The 12,169-nt window shown below is 40.3% G+C and overlaps 1 protein-coding gene across 1 annotated transcript in view; it reads left to right on the top strand.

Moving 5' to 3' along the window:
- HTRA1 (HtrA serine peptidase 1) overlaps nucleotides 1-10,139 on the top strand; it is a 43,773-nt gene extending 33,634 nt beyond the window's left edge. The window contains exons 4-9 of the mRNA XM_083740111.1: nucleotides 2,037-2,231; nucleotides 3,466-3,498; nucleotides 5,132-5,246; nucleotides 5,609-5,666; nucleotides 6,932-7,027; nucleotides 9,419-10,139. Coding sequence (XP_083596237.1) covers nucleotides 2,037-2,231; nucleotides 3,466-3,498; nucleotides 5,132-5,246; nucleotides 5,609-5,666; nucleotides 6,932-7,027; nucleotides 9,419-9,587 — 666 coding nt within the window. The 3' untranslated portion in view covers nucleotides 9,588-10,139. The remainder of the gene's footprint in view (nucleotides 1-2,036; nucleotides 2,232-3,465; nucleotides 3,499-5,131; nucleotides 5,247-5,608; nucleotides 5,667-6,931; nucleotides 7,028-9,418) is intronic.
- The last annotated feature ends 2,030 nt before the right edge of the window (nucleotides 10,140-12,169 follow it).

The following is a 12,169-nucleotide window of genomic DNA, read 5'->3' as shown; positions in this document are numbered from 1 at the left end:
TATAGTTGCTGTTAATTCTTTTTACGAGGTGGGAGCATTCCTTTGACATGTTTCACTGTAGATTGTTTCTAAAATGCTAACCACTCTTTGAGTTGATCCAGCAAGCAAGAGACATTTATGACTTGCAACAGGATTTTGGATATGCAGCCTATGCTGGATTAGGACCTGCATTGGCAAAAGGATTCTGTTCACATGGTTTCTGGTACAGGGATCATGTATACAGAATTTGGCACTGAACTGGTAACTGTGTGTGCAGAACAAAATGTATTAAGTCATGTCTGCCAATAGCTGCAGCAGTGATTACCTTTGCAAACCATTCCCCCTTTCCTCACCTTTCCGAAACAAATGGTAGCTGCTAGTCCTATTAATGCTTAGGCAATTAGACATGAATGAAAAGTCCACTGCTACGCATGCATATCTCTGGGTAGCACCAATATCACTCTAATTTGCTAACACAACACAGAGTTTTCATCCTAATCTGAATTTTTTAGGTCCTTTTGGTCGTTTGGTTTTTTTATCCATTCCCATTCTAAGAGCCTTTACAAAGGTAAGGCTTAAATTACACCACTCTGTGCTGTTTATGCAAATGTGTTCCTGGTTATTGTTCATGGAAGAGGCACTTGTAATGCAAATGAGCATTTTCCCTATGTAGCACTCCAGATGTCACAATATTTGTGCTCTTTGACTTAACTTTAGAGTTCAACAGGCTCTCCAAAAAAGAAAAAGGGAAGCCCGCTTTTACCTTACATAAATTGATGGTGATTGCCATGTTGAGGAATAAGAGGAAACTGACAAATGAGTGTCTCACACATGTTCATTTGAGGATTTCTGCCTTAAAATGCCTTAAACAAAAGATACAGAACTTGGTCTCTTCTGGAAACTCTCTGTACATGACACATTCTGCTTTGCAAAACTGTGTTTTATAACATCTGCTGAGGAAGGGAGTTTTGCAGCTGATTTTGTTTTAACCCCAGAAAGAGAAGGCTAACTCTTTCCAGAAGGCATGTTGAATCCCACAGATGATCTTGAGCCAAGTCATACAGTACTTGACTTTGAACTAGTGTTTCACCAATATTGGCCCAGGCTTGAAGACTCAGCACAACTGCAAATAATTGCATTACTCACCAACTATTTATTATATAGCTCATTTTCCTGCCAAAAACAACCCGAAGCTATGAAAATATGCGTCTGTCTCTCAGGAGATCTATTACACTTATCAGGGTTTGATCTGATAGATAAATCGCTTTAGATAGATCACAGAAAACATTTTGTTTCAGGATTCCCACACCCCCCCCCCTTCTCTCTGCCTCAACATAATATTTCATAATATTTGTGGAGATTAAGAATAAGTGCTATGCTTAGGGTGTTCCAGTTAAGGGTGAACTGGCCTATAAATAATGCTAATTTATCTCTCTAAAGGGATGGACATATTCTTTTGTGAAAGATGTCTGCAAGAAATACATTAGTTTAAAAGGATTAGATTAATATTTTATGACTGGATATTTACTTAGTTTGCTGCTTTGCTTTTTTTTAGCCACATCAATGGGCACAACAGTGGAAAGGACTTTCTGAGAGATGGGGCCCTTGGCAATGATCAGGGCTCCAAGAGGGAGAAGTGCCATCGCTTTAGCATTTCTACTGATACAGCAACATATCCTGAGCCAGTGGTTGTACTTGGCTACTGCTGAACCAGCAACTGAGCCTTTTGCATTTGCTTCCCCTTAAACAGTTCATTAATCAGACACTAGAGTTTGCCATCACTCCAGAATTTACCTGGACTTTTCTATTCTCCTTCCCTTTATTTGTCTTCTCTTGTGCTTCTACCTGACAAACAGTATACAATGCAAAATTAAAATACTATGCTAGAAGTGTCATTAATATTATTTAATTGTTTAATTGTTTAAAGTTGCCATTACATTTACCTGATACAAGAGGAAAGCTAGCTGTGCTTATATCTTGATTCATTGTTCAAGTTACTATTTAAGTTGCTTGAGTTGCTATTGACTAATGATTACTTTGACCCTCTCTATTCTTAGGGGAAGTTGCCAGTCCTTTTGCTTGGACGTTCAGGAGAGTTACGGCCTGGTGAATTTGTGGTTGCAATTGGAAGTCCATTTTCTCTTCAAAATACTGTGACTACTGGAATTGTTAGCACTACCCAGCGTGGAGGCAAAGAACTGGGACTTAGAAACTCTGATATGGACTACATCCAAACGGATGCAATTATCAATGTAAGTCACTTTCCACAAAGCCATTCTCTTGCATTCATGGTTCTCATCTCAAAATACATTCAGATTCTGTTGCTGCCTTGTCATTCATCCCTATAAAGTTGATGCATTAGGATTGGCCAAAATTGTTTCTTGGAACATGCAAAGGAAGCAATTTGCAGTGATCTTTCTGGTTGCTCTTTAAAGAGACATTTTTTTATTATATTTAGCTGTATTCTCTTAGAATTATTAAGTGCAGGCAATGTTCATCAGAGGTCTTTAAAGAGCCATCAAAGAGTTTGCCCAAATATCACGTTGTTGTTCTTTTGTTGGCTTTTTTTAAAGAGACAAGCTAGTTTTTGGACTAATAAGACATCAACTTTTAGTGCTTCTTCTGCTAGCCTTGAGAGAACAGGTAATTCTCAGGGAGAATTCTCGGTCTAATTCTCAGAAAGTTGTGCTAACTTCCTGTAATCTAGGAGTGTACAGAATTAAGAAAACAGACATATTTTTCTAAGCTTCGTTAGCAAGGCCATCAAATAAAGGAATCAGTGTCTAGCAGTTCTTAGACTAAAAGAGAGGCAAAGGTGACCAGGAACTTTACTGGGGGGAAAAACAGAAGCTCTGGACATGTTTAAAGGAAAGCATCAAAATTATCACTGAAATTTAGTGGTCTTTCAGATAAAAGAATACTAGGTAAAAGACCTCCATGTCTTGTTTTATTCGATGAATGGCAAAACTGAATCCCCTGATTTAAGTACCTCCACACAGGAGAACTTTATTTTGGCTGCTATGGTAGTTTGTTTGGTCTATGGTGTGCTTTGGCAAGGCTTCCATATCAGCCCCCTTTGAACTCCCTGTTCCTTCTCCAAGATCTTGGCTTCATGCTTTTGAGCCCTTCCGCTCATGAGATTGCATGTGCTACAGTTAAAGCAGTCTGCATTTTCTTTCAAAGTGTCATGCCTTGATTGTAAAGGTTTTTCTTTTCCCCAGCCTAACAATACCAGAGGAGGTCTGTTAATCCTTAGTCCGTCATTGCAAAGTTTAGGCATTCTAGGCTCCAGAAACTATATCAAGTTTATTCCAGCCATGTTTGTACAGTAACCTCTTCATAAGAGAATGCTGTGCATAAATGAATGTGAACCCCTCCCTCCCAGAATGTTTTGTGCAGCAACTCTATTTCAAAATGTAAAGAACAGTTGTAAATGGGGGAGAAAAAGAAAGATTAAAGACAATTTTTCTTCTTCTAAATTTACAGTACGGAAACTCCGGAGGGCCTTTAGTAAACCTGGTAAGAGTTCCTTTCTAATAGTACTTCTAACTGGTGTTTTGGATTTTACTATTGATTCTCTTGCCTCTCTCCCATCCCTTTCCCCCACATTGGTAGAGGAAGGCTAACAAATGCCTGTACAAACATCAGACTCATTAATCATTCTTTAATGTTGGTGCTGGTAAATGGTGTGATGCTTTTGGAGTTCAGTATTCAAAACATTTACTGGGTGCATATTTCAAAATGAACGTAATACGTAGCATATTTGCGTATTTTCTCAGTGAATAATAATATTATTTGGAATCTTATTTCCACCCTGCCCCGAACTAGACATATAAGAGGCTGAAATGCAGACTCCCTGTGTCAGTTTCTTATGTTTACCGCATGGTTCTCTCTACCAGCATGTTAGCAATATGATTCTGTGTAAGTCAGAATTAAGCCCCCAAGGGAGTCAAAGGGATGCTGATCCTTCTGGTATTAGTTTGTGATATTTCAGTGCCACTGTCTGCATAGCCAGTGGACTGTGAGCAACTCAAAAGCTTGTGCAGTACAAGAACATGGAAGACTTGAATTCTAATGCCATGAATATGACACTGTCTGTTGGCTTTGCTTTGTTTTGGCAAAATAGAAATAGTAGAGATTGGCTTCACAAAACTGATGAAATGTATTATCAAGATTTGGAAACCCCATTCTGTGAGGCAGTGAAAACTTTTGCATAAATAGTGGCACATGAAGAAGTTCAGCCAGTTCTTTCTAACATGCTAGTTTTACAGATAAACGGATTAGAGTCCTCTGAGGATTGCCTTGACGCCATCGTTGAAGTCTTCTGGTTTTTTAGTGTGACTTCACATTTTCCTCCATTGAAGGCTATTCGGAAAAAATATTATTGTTAAAAAGAAAGTTTTCTGTGTCATATCCTTTAATAGAACTATTGTTTACTCCAAAACCAAACATTCAAAATACCTGTAAGGTTCTGTCCATTTTGATTTTTAAAAAATAAAATAAAACTCGATTTAGGCCAGCTACGATTATGGACTACTTTTTTATTATTATTTCAATGCAACAGAGTCCCTTAAAGCAAACATGTTGAGTAAGTCTTGTTGGAAAAATAAATCTTGAAACCAGTTGAAGGAAAGTTTTTTGGTTAGTTTAAGAGAAAGTATCAAGCTGTTGTGCAGAGCATATTTTTGCAGCTAGAAAAGACTGGGGCGATGCCTGATCTCATAACCAAGTCGTTCCCTTGAGTAGAACTGTCTGTCCTGGCTTGCAACAGCTGTCTCAACTCTTGGGCAGTAATGTCCCAGCTCTGTTACCTGACTTTGAAGATGCCAAGAATCAAACGTGGAGCCGTATGCATAGAAGCATGTCACATTGAGCTTGCTTGTCTTGATGTTAAACCCTGGTCCTTTCACACTCAAGAGTCTCAAAGCGGGTGGGGAAGAAAAAGAGTGAAGGATGCTTTCACCCAAATGAAAGCGGGGGGGGGGGGGCAGATTTAATTTTCCAGGGTACATTCAGTTCATGATCAGTTTAGGAACAGGGAGCTGTGACAAAGAGATCACACGCAAGGTCAGCAGCTCAGATTAAAGTGTGATAGAAATTGCAGTCTTCATTTGGGCCGCTCATGCTTACTTAATTATTCACACTCCTGCAGGATGGTGAAGTGATTGGTATTAATACTCTGAAAGTCACTGCTGGGATTTCCTTTGCAATACCATCGGACAAAATTAAAAAATTCCTCACTGAGTCACACGACCGACAAGCTAAAGGTACTGTACTGTACTGGTAAAGTAAACCTTCAGTCCTATACACATTTACATGAGAATAAGTTCCACTGAATTAGTTCAATCCTACACATATCTGCTCTGAAGTAAGAGCCATGCTACATAGTATACAAAAGTCGCAGCACTTCAAACTTCAGGAAAAGATTCTCCCACCAGCAAATCTTTCACCCTTGTGTGCTGGTTTATTATAATATTGTTTATGTGAGGTAGTATTCAACAATACTACTTTCCACTTATATTCTGAAGTGGTATCTCCCACATCATTCTGCTTCCTTGGGGTAGAATGTCTCCTGTTCAGATGGGAAAGGCGAATCAACATAAATGCTACATTTTCCTTCTCAAAACAGGAAAAGCTGTAACTAAGAAGAAATATATTGGAATACGGATGATGTCTCTTACTCCTAGGTAAGTTTAAAAATTACTGTGGGTGTTTCTGGACAAGGAATATACTAGCCTGGAATTGCAACTCTTTGTTGACACCAGGCCCACTGGCTTGGCCCCAGGACGCACACCATGGGGGCACATGTGTCCAACATCAGCACACCCTGTAGCATGCTGACGTCATATGCACATGTACGTAAGTGGGGGTGCTGACATCAGACATGTAGGACCCCACGGCATGCACGGCCTCAGCGCAAAAACGTGTGGGTGCCCAGCCCCATCATAGGGAATGTTGTGGGGGCTGGAGGACCCAGGGCTCCCCACCCACCCGGAGCCTATGGTTGACACACTTTTTATGGGGGAGTCACACGACGTCTCCTCAAAGTGCTACCCTCCTTTGTTTTCCCCATACGACTTCCATATTTTTTTAAACCATTGAAAGCCATCTCTCTCTCTTTCTTAAATACAATGTCTTTGATGAGCAGACAAAGAAAAGGTGCAATTGAGGCAGGAGGAATGGTATACTGATGATATGGTTGCTACTGCTTCACCATTTCCTGTTTGCATTGTCCCTTTATCCATTACTTTTCAATGAGAGTTTTGCCAGTTCTGAGGCGCTGCTGAGGGAAAGATCAGCTGGAAACTCTTTACATCATATATGTTTGATCATAACAATTGTTTATTATTGGATCATTATGTGTCACCATTCATGTACTGGATGATTTTCATTTATTTTAAATTTTCAGTTCACTTACATTTTGCGGGTGGGGAGGACATAGTTGGACCCTTGTTTATTTTTCTGGATTACCATTGCCATATACTGCAGCCCATTTTTTAAAATTTGCAAAGCCAATGGACAGATGGTTTTCATCTTTTCCCTGGCAATTGTTAAGTAGCAGAGCTACTTAGCAGAAGAGCTAGAATCTGATATTCAGAGACATAGAAAGAGTTTACAAAATCTGCCAAAAAAAGGAGAAAACATTCTCTACTTGCAAGCTTCAGATGCTTTCTTAAACTCAAAGGCTTAGGACATTTCTAGCTCTAAAGCAATACTGATTTCAAAAACCAATATAATTGCAAAATGAACAAATTGGTAAGGCAAAATTTCCTGTGCACTTCTGTCCAGAATAATGTTTCTCAATGGCAGTGGCATATTTTTCTTTCTTTCTTTAGACTTAGGAAATTTGTACAGGTTACGTCAAAAGTAAAAGAGTGGCCTCTGTGTTGTCTTGTTTTGCTTTTCTGGAAATATGTTTCTTATTTAACTTGATTGGGTTTGTTTTTCCTAGCAAAGCTAAAGAACTGAAGGAGCGCCATAAAGACTTCCCTGACGTCATTTCTGGAGCCTATATTATTGAAGTAATTCCAGATACACCAGCTGAGGCGTAAGTTAAAGAACCCCTTTTATTCAAAAACCTGCACCTATTCACTTAAAGGATAAACACCTAGCAGCCCTTTAACTATGCTGTTTAATGGCAGGAAAGTTCTTACCCTCAGATGACATCTGCCTGCTATTTCAGGAAATCTGTTGGTTTCCCAATACCATAAATCTAGAAGATGATTTTTGCCATTTTACCATTTGTTAGAGACATGAGCAATATTTAGAGGAGCGAGGGAGACTAATAGACTGTTTTTCCCAGCTGTTGCAAAAAGTTCACATGGCATGATCCCAAAAGCAAGCCCACAGTTGTCCCAAAGCTGGGAACTGACCCAGCAGTTGCCCTTATCACTGCTGCAGTCAGTACTTGGGTGCGGCTACGGTATCATGTGATTGTGTCATGCAGTCGCTGCTAGAACGGGGTGAAAGTTGTAGCTGCTGGAGTTCCTTGGGTAACAAGAATAATAATTTGTAGCTATTATTTGCATAGCATTTTCACGGGGCTCCTGATAGCACTGAGCTCCGCAAAGCAGACCAGTGCTCCTTTTGAGTTTCCTGTTCCCCTGCTTCCCGCAGCCCACACCTGAACTGGAAAGAAGATGAGATGGCGAGGGCAGCTCTTTGCAGGTCCCATAGCAGGGAGAGACAAAGCAACACCGTATGGTCTCCGCCACCTGTTCCGCCTCCTCCTCTGCCTCCCCTGGTCCTCTTCCCTGCAAATGATCCAAACTTGTCCTCAACACTCATCCTCTTGATCCAATCTCCTTGGTCACAGCCCTTTTGGCAGTGCAGCCTGCTTTTATGCCCCACAGGTGGCCTCCTGGGGCGCTGTGCTCACTAGGTCTGCCAGTAAGGCACAGCCCACATCTCTGGGGCCATCTCTGGCCCATTCAAATTTGGCGGGCAATCCCGCCAGCCTCTGACACCAGCCGAGGCCAATAGAGACCATGCAGGGCTGATTTCCTTCCCTCCTCTGTTCTTGCGGCCACGCTTGGCCTCAACAGTCACCACCATTGGAATACAGTAAGCGCTCTTTTTTCCAGTGGTGGAATGCTCTCCCCAGGGAGACTTGCCTGGCACCTTCATTACATTTCTCTTCTTCCGGAACCTTTGGCTAATTAAACAATCTATGGCCTTTTAAATGGGGGTGGGGTGGGAGGTTATTATTTTTGTTTGTTATTATGTTGTGCATTTTTGTGATTTTATATGGTAAACAGCCCTGTGTTCTTTGGATGAAGGCAGTATAGAAATAATAATAATAATAATAATAATAATAATAATAATAATAATAAATAGATAGATGATAGATAGATAGATAGATAGATAGATAGATAGATAGATAGATAGATAGATAGATAGTTGGTAGGTAGGTAGGTAGGTAGGTAGGTAGATGGTAGGTAGGTAGGTAGGTAGATAGATGATAGATAGATAGATAGATAGATAGATAGATAGATAGTACCCTCTTCTTGACCCATAAGCACATATTTCGAATCCTTGTGACCCCCATGCTCATTTCTTAAAAGGGGGTGTTCTGTGCCTTGTTGTTGCACATGTAGCTTGAAATCACCAGTAATTTAATGCATGCAATTTAAATGTTTTTATTTGTCCTGCATACTATGCTTGTTTTCATGGAGCTGCAATAAGAGAGAGTGAAATAAAACTTTCTCACTTTCACTTTGGTGTTCCCCCTTAAGCATCATAAAATGGCAGTCCGTACAAGAACTTCTGTGGGGAGGGGGGAAACACTTCTGAAAGAAGTGCTTGTGTAAGGGATTTCTCTGCATGAGACAGTAGCTTGTGACTGCTATAAACTGATTATGTTTAGGGGTTGAATCATGTCTCATCCCGCTAGCTGGGTTAATGTTTCCATAACTCAGAGCCAGAATTTGTCTACAAGAAAGGGCAAGATGATACAGGGAGAAAGATGCTGTATCCTCTTCATTTGCCTTAATGCTATCAGTGACTTCTGCCAACTCTGTTCAAACAGCACCATCCAGCTTGATATATGGATTTATTCTTCCTGAATAAGCTCAACTTTGATTTTTTTGTCACCATTGAATGCACATAGGTTAGAGTAAGGAGAGGAGCTAAGGCTACACCACCTAGAGAGCATGTGAAATCTATTTTGTGTAGTAGCACAAAGGAACTAGAAAGGCAAAACTTTCTAAAAAGGATCTAGAAAGGCCCCAGCTTTTCAGAACATGTTCCTGCCATTTGTCCTTTTGAATAGCTTCTCTCTCTAGGTCTCTCTATCTCTCTGTCTGTCTCTCATCACCTGTTTTGCTAAAGATCTGTTGTATTCTTGCTTAAGAGTTGTGGGTTTGGTATCTTGGGGGTGGCTGTTACAGATATGTTTCTTGCAGTTGAAGTAATTATTTTCCACCTCTTTGTATTTCAGCGGAGGCCTGAAAGAAAACGATGTGATTATAAGCATCAATGGGCAACCAATACTCTCTGCCAACGATGTCAGTGACATTATCAAAAAGGACAATACACTCAGCTTGGTAGTACGTAGGGGCAACGAAGACATTATTTTAACAGTGATACCTGATGAAATTGACCCTTAAGTAGAAACATGAGCTGGATTTCATGTTATCTGTTAATAGCAAGCAGTGGACTGCTTATATTATCTCTGTGCTGGTACAGGAAACATTAGACTTTTGACCAACAACCTGCATGTTCAGTGGAAATGTATTGGCCAATAAAATAATTTTCATGTAGTTCTGAGGTACAAAACTGGTGCAATCTTCAAGATGATACTTCTGTTCTCTATGTATGCTTTGTATTCTCTACAGGCTGCTCCTTTTGTTAATGTTATTTCTGTGGTCAACATCTGATCCCACCTACGTTGCAAATATATTACTACTTTGAACCAAGGCTTTCCCAAAGTTAAACCACAAGTAAACCATACATTGCATTGGTGGTTCCCCCCCCCCCCCGTAGCTTTAGTCTTCCTGGAAATACAACTGTTTATATGAGTGACAGATGACTAACATGTTTGAAATGCTCACTTGTACACACACAGCCCAAGTGATATTTCCTTACTGAACCCATGCTGATTTTTTTTTTAAAAAAAGAATACTTGTTTTCCTAGTTTAATTAAAATATTTCCAACAGTATTGTTGTTTGTGTTTTCCCTGATGAAAATTCATTTCTGGAAGGACGTCGTGTCTCCCCCCCCCCCCCCCCGTGATGCCTCCTTGACCCAAACTCTATGCACTGCATATAGATAGAGATATATAATTTCATTACATATCCTGGCAGATACAAATGGCTTATGTACAACTTTCAAACTCACCTCTCTTCACTGTATTTAAAGACTGTATTTAAATTTTTAGAACCACATTTGTCACATTGATGGGAACCTTTGTAAAGTGGGTCCTTAGTGAGCCCTATGAAGGATTGCCTCAGATTGCAATTTTGTGCATTTAGAAAGAAAGAATGCTACGGTAAGTGTGTAGTAAAGCTTGTGTTTACTACTGCCCATGACATAGTTTGTTTGTTTTTGCTATGGATTTTATCAAATTGATTTTATCAAATTGATTGATTTTATCAAATTGAGGCAGCCCTGTTTAGGGAAGTTTTTAATATTTAATGCTGTTTTATTTTTAACATTTGATTGGAAGCCACCCAGAGTGGCTGAGGAAACTCAGCCAGATGGGCGGGGTATAAATAATAAATTATTATTATTATTATTATTATTATTATTATTATTATTATTATTATTATTATTAATTTTAATAATATGAGAGGAGCCCTGCTGGACCAGACCTGAGGTCTATCTGGTCTAGCATTTTGCTGCACAGTGGCCCCCCAGGTGCCTATGAGAAGCAGAAAGCAGGACATCAGTGCAAGAGCCCACTCTCTCATATGCTCACCAGCATCTACCAAAGCATTCAAGTCAGTGGTGATCATTATATCCTGTGGTAGCGAATTCCATAGTTGTAACCATGCATTGTGTGAAGAAGTATTTCCTTTTGTCTGTCCCGAATCTCGCTTAATGATCAGGCCGACCACGGATTGTGATTTTATTTTTTTTACATAATATCGCTATTGAATTAATGTGCTGCATATGCATAGATTGACCTTAGTAGTTAAATGAGCATTCAGCCTGTGGCTCATTCTAGATTTAGAAGGCCATTCATGTGATGATTCAGTCAATGCATATTAATGTAAGCTTCAAAAGGCAATGTACTGAACTGCAGGCACTGCAGATTCGTTCTAACAATGCGCAGCTTACAGCGGCAGTCCTTTACACCCAGTGCCATACTTCTGGAACAGCAGTTTTCCAAGAGTGCACTGTGGCTGTGCAAACAAATGGAAATTTGTAGTATAAGAGACTTCTGAATGCTGCGTCCCTAGTAGGTTCATACACTCTTAATAGGCTGTGCTGCTCCAGTTCACCCATCACATGCCAAACAACTGGAAGTCAGATCCTGTAGCTAGAGGCAACTCTCAGTCTGAAAGCAGCTTTGCAATTGCACTCAGATTGGATTTTATTGCATTGACATATGATTGCACAGGTGCAGAGACCCTCGTTGTCTGTCTTCCTTCCTCTGCTTTTTAACACCTAATTAATTCTCCTTTGAAACTGACAGTCCGTGACTCAGTATGCTGACTAATGTAACAGGATTATTATTCCATTTCAACTACATAACACAAACATTTCACACACTAGGAGGATGTGTCTGGGTAGAATGTTGCTTTGCTGCTTTCTACGTGGTGGGACATGCCTTCCTTGTGATCCTATAATACACTGATGGAGAGATGGCAAATAGGACAGGTTTTTTTTAAAATTGGTGAATCAGTTCCAACCCTGTGGTTCATACCTAAAAGTGCCCCGTAAGTTGTTACACTTAGCATCTATTTTCTTCCTAATCGTGTTATTATTATTAGCTAAAAAAGGTAAAGGTAAAGGACCCCTGACAGTTAAGTCCAGTGGCAGACAGCTCTGGGGTCGCGGCGCTCATCTCGCTTTACAGGTCGAGGGAGCCGGCGTTTGTCCGCCGACAGTTTTTCCGGGTGATGTGGGCAGCATGACAAAGCTGCTTCTGGCACAAGGGAACACCAAAACCAGAGCAGTGCACGGAAACGCTGTTTACCTTCCCGGCAGAGCGGTACCTATTTATCCACTTGCACTTTTTGGCAT

The sequence above is a fragment of the Podarcis gaigeae genome (assembly GCF_964106915.1).
Source record: "Podarcis gaigeae genome assembly, chromosome: 5".
NCBI classification, from domain to species: domain Eukaryota; kingdom Metazoa; phylum Chordata; class Lepidosauria; order Squamata; family Lacertidae; genus Podarcis; species Podarcis gaigeae.
This window is presented reverse-complemented; position numbering and strand designations above follow the sequence as displayed.